This window comes from Sphaeramia orbicularis, chromosome 4 (genome assembly GCF_902148855.1).
Source record: "Sphaeramia orbicularis chromosome 4, fSphaOr1.1, whole genome shotgun sequence".
Classification (NCBI taxonomy): domain Eukaryota; kingdom Metazoa; phylum Chordata; class Actinopteri; order Kurtiformes; family Apogonidae; genus Sphaeramia; species Sphaeramia orbicularis.
In genome coordinates, this window is record NC_043960.1 from 46,509,656 (window position 1) to 46,531,421 (window position 21,766).

At 38.2% G+C, this 21,766-nt stretch overlaps 1 protein-coding gene across 1 annotated transcript; it reads right to left on the reverse strand.

Annotated features, from left to right (window-relative positions):
* Nucleotides 1-345: 345 nt before the first annotated feature.
* On the reverse strand, nucleotides 346-8,509 carry LOC115417597 (uncharacterized). The gene is made up of 15 exons (XM_030131615.1): nucleotides 8,295-8,509; nucleotides 7,108-7,208; nucleotides 6,925-7,002; nucleotides 6,244-6,460; nucleotides 5,775-5,850; nucleotides 5,026-5,337; nucleotides 4,824-4,908; nucleotides 4,625-4,719; nucleotides 3,983-4,180; nucleotides 3,804-3,890; nucleotides 3,218-3,471; nucleotides 2,715-2,840; nucleotides 1,888-2,028; nucleotides 1,480-1,588; nucleotides 346-1,134 (listed from the first exon to the last, which is right to left on the reverse strand). The coding sequence occupies exons 1-15, from the start codon at nucleotides 8,316-8,318 to the stop codon at nucleotides 917-919; spliced, it is 2,121 nt and encodes a 706-aa protein (XP_029987475.1). The 5' UTR covers nucleotides 8,319-8,509; the 3' UTR covers nucleotides 346-916.
* Between the last annotated feature and the right edge of the window lie 13,257 nt (nucleotides 8,510-21,766).

A 21,766-nucleotide genomic window follows, 5' to 3' on the forward strand; every position in this document is an offset into this window, starting at 1 on the left:
ATCTAGTCATACATGAACATACCTCACATTTCTTTATACTACTAATTTATAATGTAGTGTTTGCTCTTGTTATATTTGTCTTCTTTACTCGTGTTTGCTGTGGTTTTATATTGTTATTGAATGTGTGTTATGCTGTTGCTACACTGTAATTTCTCAGTTTGGGATGAAGTACATCTATCCATCTATCTATGTTGAGATGTTTTTATAAGCAAGTTGTTTTCAAATTAGTGAGGATGTGTTAACATCTGGATAACTTCGAGTAACATGGGTTAACAGAAAAATTGAACTAACTTTGTACTCCTTAAAGGGGTTTACATATTTGCTTGGAGATATTGCAGTAATTTTAAAACTTCAAGTTATTCCAGTTGGCTCATTTGACTAGATTTATTCTGTTTTACATTCTCTGAAGAAAAAAACTTCAAAAATGTCATGTAATTTATGTGAAAGCTGAGGTTTACAGATGTTTTATAACACTGCAAAGGGCTTTCATGCCATTCACTTGTAACAGTGAGAAAATAAAATCAATACAGTCAAGTTCACTGCCAACAACTGCTTGAATGATTTCTTTTAATGCAGAGATGGTTTACAAGGAATATTATAAACTTCAAGTGTGCCAAATGTGTCTAAAACATGCAATATGCCTTAACTAATCAGGCATATTGGTTAAGTAAGGACGATAAGCATAACATTTCAACCTACAATTCTTAAAACTGAACAAACTAAATATCCACCAACCTTAAATCATGGCAGCATATGTCAGTGCACATCTTGTCTGGCAAGTACAGAAATGTATAAAAGTTCAACTAACAACTCTTAAAACGTAACAAAACTTTAAATATCCACCAAGCTTAAGTCACATCAACATACCTTAGTGCAAATCTTGTCTGGCAAGTGCAAATACAGGCTAGGATGTCACTCACACAAGACCAAATCCTGTCTGGCAACTGTAAATACAGGCTAGGATGTCACTTTTAAAAGATGCGTAATCCTTGTAGTGCCCTGGGATGCGCAACGTCTCGAAGCAGGTGGAAGCTGTGGGGCATCTACCCATGACTACCTCTACACAGAGACTTGTTGGTAGAATCTCCCATCCAGTCCAGAATTTGACCAGATTGGTCAATTCAGTTAGTGTTGCTATGGAGTAGATTAAAATGGATTAAATAATGAGCAAATATCAACAAAAAAATTAATACATATGATTTTGCTGGTCATCAGTAGATTAACTGTGGCAGTAACTGCTCAATAGAAGACTAATAAAACCCTTTATATAAGTTGTTCAAATAACAGTAATGTTTTGCACAAGACCAGTTAGACTACTGACTATTGAGCTGAAAACAGCAACATGACAAATTTATTAAAAAAAAAAAAAAAATCCAAGACCTGAAGTTTATGTTAACTATTTAAACAGTTAAGTAATTTTTATACAAACAGACAAATAATATTGAAAGTAGCACTTCCAAGTGTACTCTGTAAACCTACCATTAGCAATGAATTGTCGAAGATAACCAGACATGCGGCATTTGGTGTCAACTGAATAATCCTCATCATCCTCATCCTCACGTGGCCAAGTGATGCGCTGAAGAAGTACCTATATTGAAAAAATAGCATGGGAAAGGCTTCAATCATTTTTGCATCTTTGACATCCTTCTATTGCATATCACTTGCACTCTTTTGTAGTTGTTTAATCAAACATCACTTGTTGGTACTTTTTGAAAGTCTGTTGATTCTGGGTTACGTGATAATATGTATGAAGTAAGAAATAAAACAAAAAAGATTGAAAATAGACAGTAATAGATGCTGACCAGGTATGAACTATAATATTGGACAGTATTCAACGAAGGCATACTATGAAGAAAACTTTACAAGATCATAGTAAATTAAATTTACCTCGGGGCTGAAATTTCCTTCTCCCCGTTTTGGAAAAAGGATGGCCACTGTATCAGGTCTTTGAGTCAGTACTGTCCACATTGGGGTTTCTTTAAGACCTCGTCTCAGCTGCTTAATTTGTCTCGTAACACGTCCGATGACCTGTTAATAATAATAATGATGGATTAGATTTATATTGTGCTTTTCTATTAACACATACTCCAAGTGCGTACAATGGATCCATTATTCAGTCACACTCTCATTCTCACTCTGGTGGTGGTAAACTACATTTGTATCCAAAGCTGCCCTGGGGCAGACTGACAGAAGGGTGGCTATTAATACTAATAAGACAAATGGCTGAAAACATAAGAGTCTTTATCCTAAAGCAAGTAATGAGGCTCTTACTCCAGCAGGAGGAGAAGAAAGGAGGAGTCATAGGTGAAGAAACAACAGTCAACAGCAGTGTATATTCAAAACTTTCCCAGAACCTTCTGTTAATTTCAAATATTTTCAGGCCTGAAAGACTGTTCTAATTTCACAATTTTTCCTGGACTTTCATAACTGTGGGAACCCTGTAATAGGGAGTGTTCTCCTGCTCACTAATAAAATTCCCTGCATTTGCAATATTGCAGATCTCCCACCATCTGTTATTACTATCAACCGTGACATTCCTCCCCCTCTTGGGAATAAATAAACCAGGAAATGTGTAACAATTCAACGTTGTCAAACAGATTTTATGTTTTTAGCCATGAGCATTTATAACCCATACATCACTCGCATGATAAAAACAAAAAACAAGAATTGCCACATCTAACTTAGGAAACAGACATTTCTCAAATTTTACTCACAGCATGGATCAATAGTTTTTCAAAAAGCCATTTCCTGTTGTTCTCAGTCAGGGAAGGGAAGTCCCAGGCATGGGCTAAATCCTGGACACTTACTGTATCCTCTGAGAGTTTGGATTCCCCTTCAAGCTTCAAGACAGAAGGAAGCAAATCAGGAAACAGATAAAGATGTGTAAAGCTCCATACTATATACACTTGTAAAAAGTACTGAATATAACACAGTACAGAGTGGAACAGTGAGTCCAATAAGCTCCACCTTCTATTTTATTTATAGATAACCAGCATTTGAGCTGCTCAATAATAAGGATTTTTTATATATATATTACATTTACATAAATACAAAAGTATTAGAAATCTCATTCACTCCCTCTTCATTTGACAAGCTTAATTTAGCCAAATATAAATGTCACTCATCGAAGACAATGGATACTCAATGAAAGGGTGGCCCAATGGGCATAAAATATAACATGAGAGAAATAACTTAATTTTATTTTCATTAAACATACAAGTGCAATTGTTTCTCTGATGTCCAGGTCTGGACAGTCCTCTAGTGTAACAGTTGCTGTTTCAGGACTTCCACCAAGAAGGACATGAACAACAGCAGGGCTGAATCCCGACAGGCATGGTCCTCCATGAAGAAAGGAGTGGCCTAGCATTCTCCCCGCCACCAAGAACATATCACTTTCCACAAGGAAATGAGAGGCTGAAGGGACTAGATGACCAGGCTCTCCTTCAAAAAGCCGTGTAACATTGGAGTTTGCTGTTCAAGACAGTAAAAACATTAAATGACAACAGAAAACAGGCTTCCTTCCACAGTACAAAGACATTAAGGGTAATATTGCTCTTAATTGCCTCTCGGTATGAATATGAGTGTGAATGTTTGTCAGACGGTATGTGTTAGTTCTGTGATAAACTGGAGATCCTAGTTCTCAACAATACAGGCATTATACATTCAGTAGTCTTTTGTACCTTCAGGGTAAAGCAAACATACAAAAAAAACACTATAAACTTGTCGACACATTACTTAAAAACATCTTTAAGCAACTTATAAGAACAGCATTTGCAATAATGCCATACAAATAACATACATACCAAAATTGATGCAAAACCCAGACTTCAGCTTTTCTATACATGTTGACAAAAAAAAGCGAGTTACCCCCTGTCCAATAGCAGTATCACCTGTAACATAATGCAAGATATAATTGACAGAATAAAGATAAAGAAAATACTTAAAGTAGTTTTTAACAACTATAAATTGAAATTGGAGCTACCTTCAAGTCTGCAATTCAGGGGCCGTCCCCATTCCACATTAGGTCGCTTGTAGAAAGAGATAAGGGCCATATCCTGTTCAGCAGGACTTCTTCTGATGTCCATGCTGAGAAGTAAAGGAGTCTCCACTTCATGAATACGGAGAAAGCTGTCCACACACTGAGATATGGCCTTGGTGGGGTCACTGACAGTTAACCAGCCTAAGAAGAAAAAAATAAAAACATGGTTGTTTATTTATGCTCAACTGTCAAGATAGCAAAAAAAAAAAAAAAGTAACATGTTTGTTCAAATCACAAGTCAAAGCCATCAAGCCTTACTTAGGCATAAATAAAGTAACACTAGTAATTATAATAAAGATTCATTGACTACAAATATATTAACATGTGAATAAATGTGAGAATTACTCCGGCATTCCAGAGTCACCGAGCTTTAAAGCCTTTGCTGAGATTGAAAAGTATACATAAAATTGTTGTAATATCCAATCACTGCTACGCTCCTTATTATGGTGACTTTTGAAGGTAAACAATTCATAGTGTATATCAAGAAAGAGTAGGTCATGCTTTGTTACATGCCAATTTTTGCTGCACTGTAACACTGTTTACCTTTACCTTCCTGTGTCACTGCTAACTTTGAGCAGCACCTACCATCTGTGACTGCTGCACATGTTCCTGATGGGCCAGGCATTGCGGCTTGCTCTTCCATAATGACAGTGCTTGCATGCATCACTTCATTTCCTGCACTACAAACATAACATTTTGTGTGTTATAGTTGTGCTGCATGTTAAAGTGTAAAACAATTGCTGATGAGAGAAAAAAAAACTAACAGTAAAAAGTAAATGGCTACCTTTCCCCACATGAAGAAGCATGTGCCTCAATAAAGTCAGTGGGAAACATTTTTGTGCAGACAGGACATTCCTGCATATCTGCTGCTGAGAAATTGAAGTTACAAGCAAAAAATGACTATTATTTTCAAACAAACTGTCTCTGAATGTATTTTGTTTATTACTATATTATGTGCTAACAAATCTTAAACAGAGAATTCTTACATTTGCTCTCTTCCGGGTCTCCACTATCCACATTAATCAGGTTATCATCACTGCCAACATGAATAACATCACAAGACTTGATGTGCTCTGTCAGGAGTGGAAGGGGAACTGCTGCTTCACACTTTTGACATGTGGATTTTGGCATGTTTCTAAAGGCGTCGTCAGTTAATGGAAGGGAATTTGTGCTAAGCTCTTCTTGAATAGGGGCGATGTAAAGATTTTTACCCCCACGACTTGCAGCCTTCAAGAGCTTGCCTGTATAGCCAGTGTCGTCAGGAGCCACAAGAGAGAGTTTTCGGCTACCCCATCCACCTGTAGAAAATATTGCAGAGGAAAACTAGATTGTGAAGTCTCAACAGTTCATTAGGTATATATCATATCTAGAAGGTCAGTCAAAGCAACTAAACTTCTTGTCTGACTGCAGTCCAGACTGAAGTCGTCACCTGTTTTTATACTTGACTTACAAATATAAAATATAATTACTACAAATAAACAACTAGTTAGCAGTTGCTGATATGCATTTAGACAAACTAATAAACATTCACAAAAAATTCTCAAATAATAGCCTACATGAATAAACCTAATAATAAATGTACAGAGATGAGTTTGAAGAGAATATTTTAAAGTTTGACATAGGTGTCTGTTAGAATGAGGTAACAGTGTGTTGCATAATGTGCAGTTCGCTACTGCATATGTACTTTTTTTTAGATGAATGAGCAACACCAACACACAAATTTGTGTTGGCCTACCTGAGGATGTGTAAAGCAGCCACCCGCCAGTAACTGTCCCCAGTTTTGGGAATAAAACTTTGAGGGCATCACATAACTGTAAGGGAAAAAATCATACAAGTGTAACCTCCAAAAGAGAATCAAAACTCATCATTCAAATCAGAAATAGCACTCATCACACTGCATGACAAGTAAGCTAGGTTTCATTCACTCAATCCACAATCTATGGATTTATGTGTCAGTGAGGTACTTTGGATATACTGTTGTCCTCAAAATGGAAATAATTCTAAGTAATAATTACCACTAACCCATAGTTTTGTTGCTTTTACTTGAGCAAACATAATTGTATCTTTGGTTCTACAAAAACCTTACTTGAGATGTGTGCATACAATAAATGAACATAGTTGTTTTTCATGAACATCACAGTATATCAGAATATAATATACAATATACGGATTCAATTTTTAAAAAAATAACTGCATGATACTACCTCTTCATGTGTTGTGCTCTCATCTAGATGAGCAGTCCTACGACCCAGCCCTGCCTGCAAATGGATGATTTGTTCCTGCTCTTTTGGAGTTTTCTCAAACTGCTTTGGCAGCAAGTAGAAGGCCACTTCAAGTGGCTTGAATTTCTTGGCAGGAACAAGATTGGCTGCAGGAAAGCGTCTCTTTCCTCGAGACTTTGTAAAAATACCTGGGAAGGACCTATAGAAAATAAAAGTGTTAAAGCATGAACTAACATATTAACTGTTTTTTTTTTACTACACTGAAAGATCATGGACAAATTTGAACATTGTTTTGCATGACATATGAATATAGAAAAACATGGCACTCTACTGTATATTCTCACTAGGTTCCAATAAAGTGCAGTGGGCCATCATTTAGACCTTAAAAACCCATGATATTTTTTTTCTTTACATAAACTAATTTCACATGAGCCTCAAGTGAAATAGGTCTTTCTAAATTTTACTGAATGATCACAAAACATCAGACGCTTTCTTCCAGAATTTACTAACAGATTTTAAAGTTCGCTATACTAGTAAAAAGCAGAGCATGCAACCATACAATGTCTATTACTCACTGTAAGTAGCAGGAAGAATGCTCCCTTTGCCAAAATATGTAAACACAAGGCTGGCATTAAAAATAGGATGTATCCTTTCAGTCTTTACCTGGTCATTTCCATTTGCACAGAGGGTCTTTCTTGCTGATAGGCTATACCACCATGGTGACCTCCCTGCCTCTGTTCTCTGCAGGATTGTATCCAAGAATATTTATTAACCATAGATGAATCTAGAATTTATTGATTAAAGTAAGCCATATGTAGGCCTACATGAATTTGTTGAATACTAAACCTCATGTCTTGATTTGCGATATCACTGCCCTGTTGTCTCCCTGTCGATGCGAGTAACTGCAGTAAGTGCCTGGCTGACTGCATAACATCAGACTGACTTCCCTGTCATCAGAAATACAGCACAGAGTAAGAAGGATCTTACAAATTAATAGCCAAAAGATGATGTTATATGACGGCAAAAAGTTAAACATAATTAAAGTTTGGTTACAGATATATTACTGGCCGTCCATTTGTGCTTTTTTTTTACCCTCGACCCACGGGCCGCAGGCACTGTCGTCTGTCCGTACATATGTGCTTAGACTTTGCCGAGGACTGATTTGACAGTTTTGGATAAAGTTAAGCTGCCAGTAACTTAACTACCCAGCTTTTGTTACAGTCAGAACTTTATAGCTCCGCTTGAGAAATGCTTGGGAAAATGTAGCTTGTGTGGACGCTACCGAACTATTTAATCATTCATTTTCTGAACCCGCTTTATCCTCACTAGGGTCACGGGGGTCGCTTGGAGCCTATCCCAGCTACATAGGGGCGAAGGCGGGGTACACCCTGGACATTTCGCCAGTTCATCGCAGGGCTACTATTTAGTCAGCTTCTCCGTAGTTTATCTATTTTATTGACTATTTAATCAATAAAATAGATAAACTATGGAGAAGCTGACTGATTAGGAAAACGGCGACGCTACCACCATGCTAATGAGAAATGTAAACTACTAACTTTAACGCCGTTACTTGTGGTGACTTGGCGTGGCTCTGACCGGGCTCTTGGTCTATGGAAAACCAAACCGGTTCTTTGGAGGCATCCGGTTGAAACCAGTTTAGCACTGGCCCTAGCATCGGCACCGAACTAGCACTAGCTTATAATTGGTGGAAAAGGGGTATCACTGCCCAATGCAAATTAATTGCACAGAGATGAAGTTTTACGTGGTTAAACGTTACTAAGATTTAGTACCCAGCTATTGTTACAGTCATAACTTTTATGTCAGTCCGATCATAAGCACTGCCCTACCTTACTGACAATAAACTATGGTCAGTTAGCCTTAGCAATGCTAACACAATTTTAACGAACACCACAGTTCTGTGTAGATACTGTCCAATAGATTCTGTTAATGTGCAAAGTGTCCGTTCGTATGTATCACCGAATCTTACAAAAATACACGACACAAATGCCAAATAAAAGAGTTAATGCACTTACCGAAGCGCCATCATTCGCATCCATAGCGGACCCACGGTAGCACGGGGAGGAGAGCTGATGAAGGAGATCCGCGCTCAGTTCTGGAGGGAACCCACTAGTTGACCTTCTTCCTGCATCGGCGTCACGTGACCAACCTAACGTAACTTGATTGGTTGGCTGTTGGTTCGACTTGAGATAGACTCGATTGCTTATCCTTGGTGTCCCGGATGTTTGATCTGAATTTTTTGCATCTGAATTATTTGCATCTGAATTTTTTGCTTCTGAATTTTTTGCTTCTGAATTTTTTGCTTCTGAATTTTTGCATCTGAATTTTTTGCTTCTGAATTTTTTGCTTCTGAATGTTTTGCATCTGAATATTTTTTATTAAAAATTTATGAACATAGTTGAATTCAGAGCCAAAAAAATTCAGATACTTCATTTCAGTGCAAAAAAAATTCAGCTACTTAATTTCAGAGCAAAAAAATTCAACATTAGATATTCAATGGCTTTTATAATTCAAAATCTGATGAGACAGATTTACTTCCATAGTTATCTGATCAATATAAACTGAATAGACCAGACTCTAGTCTTGGTTCAAAACCCCAAGTTTGTGATGTGTTTACAGCTCCAGTCTGAAATCTTTAGTTGGTTCGTCTTTGTCAACAACATTCCGAAGTCCAACTGCACTACTGTGTCTAAACCAAATAATAGTAAATACAGGAAGAGACAGCACACAAATGCTGATGGCAGGACCGAGGTATGTCATATAAAAGTCATGCAACACTATGTACAACTGTTAACCTTGGTTCAGCCTTTCTTATGAAGTTATCCTCAGGAAAAAAAAAAACAGTCTTTAACCAATGCAAGTCATTCTGTGCAGTACATTTTGTTACAGTTCTGGTCATATGTTGGATTAGGAACAAGTGATATTCCAATCTGTTATGTCAAATTCACACCAAGTATAAGAGATAGACAGAGCCTTTGCTCCAGCAAGACACAGAAAATGCCAAAAAAAAAAAAAGAAGTAAGAGAGGACAGCTCAAGAATAGGGGGGAAAAAATCTTTGACACATGCAAACACACACTAATGAACAGACACACGGTAAAGTACAAACCGCAGCATAAATCGACTTCAGCTTCTTTGATGAAGTTCAGGCAAAGCAGCCAAAGTCTAAGTTGGGTTCAGTTTCTGTCAGCAAAACTGAGCTAGTGTTAACATTTAGCTCTGGCTCTGGCTATGACCTATGTCTGAAGATATAATTAACCAGTAATTAGCCAGTTCCAACGTCTGAATCCCTTATGATTGAGTTCACATTAAGTTTGCACAAGTCAGAGGGATTCTGGAGTTCATTCTAACTACATTCGCTTTTAGGGTCAAAACAGAACTTAAAGAACACATATCCCTTTCAAACAAATGTCCTTAAAGTCACAGCTTCTTGGTTCTACTGGTCAAATTCAGACAGCACATGGATTATCCCAAAGCTTTCCTGATGAATAGAAATTTAGGTTTAATATTTTGTGATTTCCTCGACCTCTGAGCCAATTTGGGTCTTTTTTTAATAGTGGATACACACAAATAAAAGTAGGAACCTCAAACAACAGTCTGAAAACCCACAATTTATGCACCATTATCTGTGAGTGTCTAATGACTGGATTTCCTCTGAACTGCCTAAACCGCTCTCTTGGCCATTTTCTATAATTGGACCATCAGACATTAGTGCAGCAACAACACAGCAGACGCATGATGCAGTTATTGACAAAGCTGAGCAACACAAACTGTGACTGTTAGCTGTGAAGCTGAGGCTTTGGAACACTCAGAAACAATTGCCTCCTCCCAAGTGTTGTAGCAAGTATGTTCAGTGCAAATTCAGGAGAAATACAAGATGAAAAACACCATTTGAAAAGTGTCTTTTTGTCTACATAACATTACCCTTAACCAAAAGCACATCCAACTTTACTGAAAAGGGCAGATTTTATGACTTATATGAATACTTTGCATGCTGCAAATTCAATTGAACAGATACAGTGAAATGAAGAGTGAACACCCACCTTATGGAAACTTCAAAGTTACTTGAAATCATTCTTAAACATTCATTCTGGAAAAAATAGAGACCCATGGGGTTATTTACTTCACAATTCATGAGGTTTCCAAACACATATATTGGTAAATCCATCACAAATCAGATTTCAGAAAATGTTCCTGACCTGATAAATGTTGTTGTTTTTACTAGTAGATGTTGCTTTTGAAATATTTGTGAGATGATATTTTCATTTTAAATGCTTCATACATTAGAAGAATTTATTCTATTTAGAAAAAACACTACCACAATAATACTACAGAACAAAATGAGAAATGAATCCAAAAAATCTGCAGGTTTTGTTGAATCTTAGTGTGTAGTTACACCAGACTGAAAGTGCTTTGAAGTGCAAATGATTTTGTTTAACACTTTTAAGTTTAAGTTTTAAGCTCTAATTTTGCAAATATACAACTGTGTTTTTTATTTTATAGAAGTTAAAGACATATTGTACCTTAAAACAAATCATTCAAATCCCTGTTATGTAAAAAAATGTATGATTTTTTTCTATGGCATTTATTATGACTAATAACATAATTTTTTTGTAAGTATGAAACAAACTGGAGAAGGTCTCTTGGAACATGGACTCATCCATACACTACAAAAGTATTTTACATTCATTTGTACTGTAGAATAATGTGAGACAACAGTTCATTAGGGTTCAACCAGTCAACGCAAACAAACAAATACAGTATTTCTTCATTCAGTCAATAGGTCGTAGTTTAAATGAAACACCAACATGGTCACTAATTAAACACGGGAAGTAAGTATGGGGAATAAGAGCACAAAATGGACACCAGTTTCACCATAACCAATGTTTCATATTTACAGGGATAGAGGAATACTAGTGTCTCCATTCCCAAACACTGGGTCATGACTGACAGATGGATTAGAGGAGTGTAAAGGAAGTGACATGAGTCCTGTACTAGTCCAGTAATTATCACCTGGTTTCAACTCCAGCACTGAACACATGGGTCTTTATGTATAGAGTTTGCATGTTCTCTCTAGTTTCCTCCCAAAGACTAAGCAGTTCAGTATTTGGATGCAGTAGTAACACTCTGTATTCAGTCTGCCTAAATGCACTTGTTTTGTCTCATTTGAGTAATTACTCAAGTATTTAAAATGTGTTTTTCAGTGTTACAATAGTAGTACTAAAATATCAAACATGTTTCTCGTACAGTCCTATTGCAAATTGAGTCATAACATTTTTGTCTGTTTTTGCTGTTTTTGTTTCTAAAAAATTAGTCCCACAAAAAAGTTGGGAGCGTGAAGCTGGTTCCGTTCTCGAAACCTTTTCCATTTTCGGTTCTCGTAACCAGTTCTGTTTAAGGATCCAGTTCCATTTAAGGATCTAGTTTCATTTACAGAACCAGTTCTGTTTAAGGATCCAGCTCTGTCTAAGGATCTAGTTCGATTATGGAACCAGCTCCATTTACAGATCTCGGAACCGGTTCTGTTTACGGAACCACTTCTGTTTAAGGGTCATGGAACTAAACTGTGCTCCGACATCCAAGCCCCACTTAGCACCCTCAAACCCCCAGCTCCTGTGGGGCTTGGAGCTGCTCTAAACTGCAGTGAACCGGGAGACCAAGCCAGTCCTCCACGGGCTGGTGCACTAAGCCGCTGTGACCCAGCACACCGAGCCGCAGTACGGACCTCCAAGCTCCAGGCTTTTCATCAGCTACCAGCTGTGTTTAACTTAAATGGACCTCGGAAGTCCAGTTCTATGCTGGTTCCGAATAAGCTTTCTCGGATCTGCTTATTCGGAACCAGTTCCGTGTAAGGCTCTAGGATTCAGCACAATGGACAGCACATGATTCATTCCTTATATCACATCATATAATTTTTTCCCCTTAACTTTAAACATGTCATAAAGTTCTATAATCATACCGTTCAAGGAAAATATGACAATATGACACAATAACACTATTCAACCCATCAAGACCCAAACCACCACAGTCCAAAATCATCTACTGGTCTAAAATGTTTAATAACTTCTTAACCATTAATCCTATCAATACATGCAAATAATTGGTGTAAAATGCAATTTGTCATCTTTTCACGGTCAAAGTGGAACTTCAAGCATGGCTTGGTTCCGAGTTCTGTAAACAAAAACAGTTCTCAGAAATGGATCTGCGCCCGGATCACAGCGGCTTACTGCACCACTCTGCAGGCCACAGAAGCCGTCGTTCGGAGCCCGTAGGACGGCTTCCTACAGGGCACGATGCGGTGATGTGGGAGTTGGAGTTGGCATTAAGGAAGTCATAAATGACATACGCCAGCATGAAAGAAAGTATAAACAGCAGAAGAGTGCAAAAGTGTATTACTTTTTGACTCGGACCCAAAGGAGGGCATTATTTGGAACTACATCCAAGGTCCATGGAGAGGCGGCTCTGTCTCCTGGTTCACTGCGTTTTAGAGCACCTCCAAGCCCCACAGAATTCAGGCTTGGAGGGCTTGATGCGGGCGAAGCGGGTGTTGGATATCAGAGCACGGCTTGCTTCTGAAATCTGTTAACAAAACTAGTTCCATGATCCTTAAACGAAAGTGGTTCCGATTAAGGAACCAGTTCCGTTTAAGGAACCATACATGGAACTGGTTCTGAATAAGTAGATCTGAGAAAGCTTATTCATAACCAGCATGGAACTGGACTTCCGAGGTCCGTTTAAGTTAATTGTAGCTGGTAGGTGATAAAAAGCCTGGAGCTTGGCGGTCCGTACTGCGGCTTGGTGTACCGGGTCACAGCGGCTTAGTGCACCAGTCTGCAAGCTCAACAGGAGCCGGCGCTAGAAGCCTGGAGCCCGCTTCCTGCAGGGCACAATGCAGCGATGTGGAGGTTAGGGTTGGCATTAATGAAGTAAAATAAAATGATAATCGCCAGTATTAAAGAAAATATAAACAGCAGACGAGTGCAAATGTGTATTAATTTATGGGTCGGACCTGATGGAGAGCATTATTCAGAACTAGATCCGAGGTCCGTGGAAGTACGGCTTGGTCTCCCGGTTCACTGCAGTTTAGAGCAGCTCCAAGTCCCACAGGAGCTGGGGCTTTGAGGACGCCAAGCGGGGCTTGGAAGTCGGAGCACAGTTTAGTTCCATGACCCTTAAACAGAAGTGGTTCCGGAAACTGAACCGGTTCCAAGATCTGTAAACGGAGATGGTTCCGTAAATGAAACTAGATCCTCAGACAGAACTGGATCCTTAAACGGAACTGGAGCCTTAAACGGAACTGGTTCCATAAACGGAACTGGTTCCGAGAACGGAACCAACTTCACGCTCCCAAAAAGATTTGGGAAACACAGTGAGAAACCAAGAAAAACCCAGGTGATCTTAATAGTATTGATGATGATGGATCGGTTTTGTTACAGAACAAACTAAAATCCTGGACCTTTTGCACGTGCACAGAACGCAGTCTCTGTGGGTTAAAGTAATTACACATGTTGAGTTAAAATGGCTGCTGTGAGAGATCTCTGTGTTCTTCTGTGAACGTTAACTGTCAGCATCACTCAAGACGTTGGCATATTTAAATATCTATGGTATAGATGGTGTAGTTTTTTATTTATCACATACAAAAGTATAACCAAAGTTAAGGAGAGAGAAGAGTTCACTCCATTGCTGTTTGAACTTATTTACACCAACTGCCACCGATACCTCTACAATGTTTAAATTAACATTTTGGATGTGACTCAGATTTGTATTGGTAACAACTGCAAAAACTTAGAATACATTTAACGTCTTAAATTTTATCAGAGCACCATTGTGTTATGGGTGTTCTCACATAGACAAACAGTCTCCACACTTTGGTGCAGCAGGTGGGTCTAGTCCCTTCCACCACAGTACATACACACAGTATGTATGTACAGTCGGTCCCTTTGTCACTGTGTAAGGTTGTCCAAAAGGAATGAAAAACTGACAATGCTATTTTATTGTTTTTCTTTTTTAGTTATTTGCTGGTGTAACTGATCTCAGATAAACAAACCCTCAACTCTGCATTGTGTGTAAGATGACAGATGAAAGGCTTTTCACGACCCTACTTGCACGACACTCCAGTATTATGGACACACCCCACAAAATGAAAATCTGTAGAAACAGAACATGTACTGGTCACTTGTGCGCACCGGATTAATTACACTATGAATTAACATCAAGTTATTTCAACACAGAACTACTCAGCTAACACAATGACTGCATTATGACATTAACCTTAACACCTCTAATTAATAACTCTTCAGCGATGTTCCTAGAACACACAGTACATAAAATCTCAATTCAACTTAAAGACAATTACACAGAATATTTGTACACTGTATGTGCTGTATCTGGAAACCCACCTCATGCACCACGTCATCTGTCAGCATGAATAAGATAAGATAAGATAAGATAAGATAAGATAAGATAAGATAAGATAAGATAAGACTTTATTGTATACCACATAATACACATATGATGGGTGGAATCTCATTAAAAGTAGACAATCTTACACTTAGATTTTTGATAAATGATCAAAACTAAAAGACCAAAATGGTGAATATTCTGGGAGAACATGAACATATGAACCATATCTAAACCCACCCAGTCCACATGGAGAGACTCTCTATGGGCTAATGTTGGGCTCTGCTGAAACAAGCCATGGATTACATCCCATCTACAACAGGCTGGACAAAAGAAGCGATGGGCTTGTTTCCGCCTCTTCATATCCAACCACATCAGCTTAGCGCTGCACTGTTGAACAGGCAGGAGGCAGGAGAGATTAGCAGGCCTCCATCTAGTGTAGATTCAGACTACAGACTGGGCCTGCAGCTAGACGACTTCTCTGAAATTTTGTCGTTTCAACTTATCCTGTCTCCTCCTTCTCCATATATATTTCGCCTTGTTTCCTAGGTTCACTGGAACTTCCTTCCTGACAAAAGAGGCGGCAGCTGCAGCCGGAGGAACAGCCCAGTTCGCATCTTGAGTCAGTGGCATCTCTGCAGATGCCTTCCTGGAACACTGCAAACGGCTATTACATAAAAGCTGAGTAACTTACGGGCAAATCCTCTCTACCCTCAAACTGCCAGAGCATACTGCCAGAGACAGACACACACAAATGGTGTCTTTTTGGGTGCTGAGAACTGCAGAATGTCAGCACTGAATCTTTCTCCATTTCCTTATTTTTCCTTTTGTTTATTTTTTTCAGTCCTCAATTCTCAACCCCCTTCTCACCAAAGAAACTCCATATTATTCACACATAACCATACTCTATTCATGAGGGTACATCCTTTTGCATCATGAACACACACCCCTGTTTAGTTCACACACAGAATTGGAAAAGAGCTTGTCAGGACTGTAACATTCTTTCACTTAAACTGAATATATAAACACACGGTTTAAAACTGTGTAGTGTTTGTTTCTGACTGTACCCATGTCTTTGTTACTTTGACATAAACCTGTTTACGGTTCCATTGTCAATTAGTTGAGAGTAACCATTTATTGGGCAAGTTACTATTTTTGGTAATTTCTGCATACATTACAAGACAGTGACAGCAACAGTTCCAGTGAGGACAGTGATGCAACAGTCTCAGGTCCAATGTGGTCTACAGGGTCTGGGAGGTCCACCTCTGCTTGAACAGTGAGTGTAACTGCTTTGTTAGGTACCATGAAGTAATGGTATTAATGTAAGGGATGATGTTCAAAGGGAAAATGCGGATGTTGACAGGTGTCTGGATCAGCACTTATGTTGTTCTAATGCTCTAAAAGTGATGTTCTAATGTTCTAAAATACATGTTCCTAGCACCTTTCATGTGTTTTTCTTGTATTTTTTATATATACTTCTTGGAGTTTTGGGGGGGTTTTTGGTTTTTTTGCCACTTATGGGTAAGGAACCAAATATGGTAACTCTATTAACCCTGATTTTCTACATTGCAATAAAAAGCAATAATACATAGCCATGGCTCAGATGGTAGAGCCATCTGAGCCATGGTAGAGGTCGTCCAATAACCGAAGGGTTGGCGGTTCGAATCCTGCCCTGTCCATGTGCTGTTGTGTCCTTGGGCAAGACACTTTACCCTCCTTGCCTCCAGTGCTGCTACTCACACTGGTGTATGAATGTGTATGAGTGTTTGGTGGGGGTCGGAGGGGCCGTAGACGCAGATTGGCACCCATGCTTCCGTCAGTCTGCCCCAGGGCAGCTGTGGCTACAAATGTAGTTTACCACCACCAGAGGGAGAATGTGAGAGTGAATGAATAATGGATCCACTGTGTGCGCTTTGAGTATGCGTTCATAGAAAAGTGCTATATAAATCTAATCCATTATTATTATGTGACCACAGTGATCCTGGATGGCCGTATCCACCCATTGCATTTACATGATTCATGATCCTTTCAGACCTGCTACACAGATCCCTGGGCATCATATGTCCACAATCAGTGCCCAAATGAAAGAGCCAACCAACTGTACCATGTCCATGTTGGGATGATGCTAATGCAGTGGTTCCCAAACTTTTTTGGCTTGTAACCCCGTTTTAACATCACAAATTTCTGGCGACCCCAGGCATTCAAGATGGAGACTTTTTTTTTTTCTTTTTTTTTTTTTTGTTAAAATCAATTTGTTTTTGCAAATAAACGTTAATTTTAGATGACATTTAGTCTATATAATATGTATTATTATGGACGGAGGCAGAAAAGCTAGGTGTAAAAGTTAGGGAGAATTTTGTTTTCCTTGGTCAGGATATGTACAGTCAGTCCAGCTTGGATTTACAAGGCTGACAATTAATACTGAACAACAATAACTCAAACTATGAATTATGAAAGAGCTGCAGCATCTGAAACCGACCACAATGAACATTTGACAGATAAACAGTACCACAGTGCTTCAGTTTCAGCTTCACAGTTTGTCATGTCTTTTATGTATTGGAATTGTCTCTCTCAACTCACTATATATTTTTTTAGTACTTTTTTTTTTTTTTTTTTAATTTTCATCAATTACTGGAAATTTCAGGCGACCCCATTTGAATTCCAAGCAACCCCACGTGGGGTCCCGACCCCAAGGTTGAAAAACACTGTGCTAATGGCTGCCTAAAGACCAGCTAGGGTGTATTAAGGCCATGAAAAGGTCACACAGGTCTTGTGATATTCATGGTGTCTGGCTGCATTTTTACAGCCTGTGAGTGAACTCCCTTCATTAAACCATAAACAACCAACAGACCATACTAGTGCCACCATGCACTAGCAAATCTGGATGAAGATAAAATAAATGGAAATAAAACAGAAATAAAACAAATCAAGCTTTCCTTGTTTACATCAAAACTGTGTGTTTTTTCTGTTGCTCAATTTATATGTGGCTATATTTCAGCTTTGGTTGCCTCAAACCGACCTACCTCTGTTTCCAACAACCATCCACTATCATTCTAGAAAAGGGAAAAATAACTCTCTGGGTTGTTTGGCCATTTTGGATTTTGTTAAATGAATGGCACTCATCTTCGGCAGTGCTAAGCACTAAGACAATGTCTTTGCAAAATAGTGGAAGAAGAGAAGTGGATTTGGTGAAACATTTGCATGTGGAGATTTGAGCCATGGTATTAAAATGACTAAATCCCAGCTGAGGAAACAGCACATATAAACCCATGTGCCTTTGTCTGTGTGGAAGATGTAGCTCAGCAGTTGTTGCTGTTTCAGTTCAGGGACTTTGAAAATGGTAACGCACACAATGAACACAAAATGAAGACTGACATAGTTCCAGAGGTTATGGTTTCACTTATGGTTGTCTATTAGATGCATAGTAAAATGCTTTGTGTGTATGTGTTTTTAATCACTGAAGTGAGGACCTGACCCACAAATCTGCTCCAGTTAAGCATTTGTTAATGTTCAGGTTAGAGTAAGACAGCAAGCATTGAATTGTGTCAATCATGGTCCTCACAAATTAGTTAGAAGTGATGTGTGTGCAGTGGCTCTTGGCATGCTGTAAAATCTGGCCTCCTAACAGACATCAAATCTGTGTTTGTTGCTTCAGCTTCTGTGTTTCTCTGGATCACATTCCAGTTCCCACCAATTCTGGGCAAATAATTAAAGGTGGCACAATTAACAACAAAGTTGATCCTGATTCGCATTAGAGCTATATGTGCTGTATGTACACAAATACTGTATGTACAGATACTGTATGTACACAAATACTGTATGTACAGATACTGTATGTGCACAAATACTGTATGTACACAAATACTGTATGTACAGATACTGTATGTACACAAATACTGTATGTACAGATACTGTATGTGCACAAATACTGTATGTACACAAATACTGTATGTACAGATACTGTATGTGCACAAATACTGTATGTACACAAATACTGTATGTACAGATACTGTATGTACACAAATACTGTATGAACAAATACTGTAAGTACACAGATAATGTATGTACAGATACCGTATGTACACCAATACTGTATGTACAGATACTGTGTGTCCACAGATACTGTATGTACACAAATGCTGTATGTACAGACACTGTATACACAGATACTGCATGTCCACAAATACTGTGTGTACACAAATACTGTATGAACAAATACTGTAAGTACACAGATAATGTATGTACAGATACCGTATGTACACCAATACTGTATGTACAGATACTGTATGTCCACAGATACTGTATGTACACAAATGCTGTATGTACAGATACTGTATACACAGATACTGCATGTCCACAGATACTGTGTATACAGATACTGTATGTGCAGATACTGTACATACACAAATACTGTACGTGCACAGATACTGTATGTACAACATTGTATGTACACAAATACTGTATGTACACAGATACTGTATGTACATAAATACTGTATGTACAGATACTGTAAGTACACATACTGTACGTACAAATACTGTATGTACAGGTACTGTATACACAGATACTGTATGTACACAAATACTGTACCCACACAGATACTGTATGTACATATACTGTAAGTACACAATTATTGTATGTACAGATACTGTATGTGCAGATACTGTATGTACACAAATACTGTATGTACAGATACTGTATGTACACAAATACTGTATGTACAGATACTGTATGTGCACAAATACTGTATGTACACAAATACTGTATGTACAGATACTGTATGTACACAAATACTGTATGAACAAATACTGTAAGTACACAGATAATGTATGTACAGATACCGTATGTACACCAATACTGTATGTACAGATACTGTATGTCCACAGATACTGTATGTACAACATTGTATGTACACAAATACTGTATGTACACAGATACTGTATGTACATAAATACTATATGTACAGATACTGTAAGTACACATACTGTACGTACAAATACTGTATGTACAGGTACTGTATACACAGATACTGTATGTACACAAATACTGTACCCACACAGATACTGTATGTACATATACTGTAAGTACACAATTATTGTATGTACAGATACTGTATGTGCAGATACTGTATGTACACAAATACTGTATGTACAGATATTGTATGTACAAATACTGTATGTACACAGATACTGTATGTACATAAATACTGTATGTACAGATACTGTAAGTACACATACTGTACGTACAAATACTGTATGTACAGGTACTGTATACAGAGATACTGTATGTACACAAATACTGTACCCACACAGATACTGTATGTACATATACTGTAAGTACACAATTATTGTATGTACAGATACTGTATGTGCAGATACTGTATGTACACAAATACTGTATGTACAGATATTGTATGTGCAAATACTGTATGTACACAGATACTGTATATATACAAATACTGTATGTACATAGATACTGTATGTACACAAATACTGTATGTGCACAGATACTGTATGTACAGGTACTGTATGTACACAGATACTGTATGTACACAAATATTGTATCTACAGATACTGTATGTACAGGTACTCCATGTACATACTCTATGTACAGGTATTGCATGTACAGATACTGTCTGTACAGTATCTGTGTATGTAAAGATACTGTACAGACAGTATCTGTGTACGTGTAGATACTGTCTGTACAGTACAAATAAACATGCAAACTGATCACATACAGACAACTGCATATGCATATTCAGAGAGATCCTGGAAGCTACATAATTGCTGCCTATTCTGTACATGTGTACACACTATCGCTGGTGTGTGTTCTTTTTGTGTACACATGCTCACTTTATGTGAGTGATGCTGCAGCATCTCTGGCTGGGATACAGCGTCATCACAGTGTGTGAGCGCCACGCTCTGTCACTGCCTCGCTGTTGGCAACCAGCCTATCAAAACACAGCAGCCCATACTTCCTGGTGTGATGGAGTTGAGCCTGTTACTCTTTCATATACATATATATATATATATATATATATATATATATATATATATATATATATATATATATATATATATATATATATATATGTGTGTGTGTGTGTGTGTGTGTGTGTGTGTATATTTTATTTTACTTCCTAAAGATCCAGTTGTTGTTGTGAGGGAATAGTTGTGTCAAGAATTTCCCTGACAGATGATGCTAATATTCCTAAACACCTTGGTGGCTATTGACTCAGACGGATTAAAAGTCATTAGAACATGTGGGCTTTTGTCTGCTGAGCTCATTTCTGGCAGGCACACATCAAAACAATGTAATAGGATTTCCTGACAGTGAAATGCAAATTTTAAGTCATTTCCCTTTGAAGTGTTAATTAGTATAGGTAAATAGAATCCGTATCACCTACAGTACATGGAGCTTTACCTATCAACATTCAGCTATGCTTTATTATTCAGTCTGGGATTTTAGCACTGACATCCACCAGCTGTTCAATAGAAAGTGTTTTATATGGCTTCCTGCTGCATACAGATCCTGGAGTCCTTCAGCAGGGACAAAGGACTCTTGACATTTTTATATACAGTATATATACCGCTCTGGTTTTATGGTGGTTTACATGTTCCAACAGACACATTTGTCCCGTGTCTCCTTGAACAGCTTATTATCTGCCTAACTACTTTTAAGGCACTCTAGATAATAACATCACAAAGAGTGTCTAAAATGTTAAACACAATTTGTCTCTGATGATTTCATTAATTTTTCTCAGTGCCAGAGATTAAATTGAATTAAGTTTCCTGACTCCTAAACAGGTGTGGTATTTTTTTACTGTAAGTGGTCCCTGAAGCTAACTGTGCCATTACCGGCCTGGCTCTGCTGGGACAGAACATTGTTTGCTTTCATTCTGGCTCAGCCCACATGACCAAGAAAAAAAAAATTAAGGAACACTGATGACTATGTCCTTGACTCTTCAAATTTATCATTACCGGGCACTTCTGGTTTGGCTGACAATTAGTGGAGGAGCTGGGAATAAAACCACTGTGGGATTATTTTCTTCTCATTGCATTATAGCAGCTCCTGCTGGTGGGTGAGGG

Excerpts from the sequence above, each read along its gene's own strand:
- LOC115417597 (XM_030131615.1), bottom strand. The coding sequence starts at position 8,318 with ATGGATGCGAATGATGGCGCTTCG. Across the intron at positions 6,461-6,924 it reads GTGCAAATGGAAATGACCAG|GTCCTTCCCAGGTATTTTTA; the intron begins GTAAAGACTGAA and ends TATTTTCTATAG. Across the intron at positions 2,841-3,217 it reads TCAGAGAAACAATTGCACTT|CTTGAAGGGGAATCCAAACT; the intron begins GTATGTTTAATG and ends TCTGTCTTGAAG.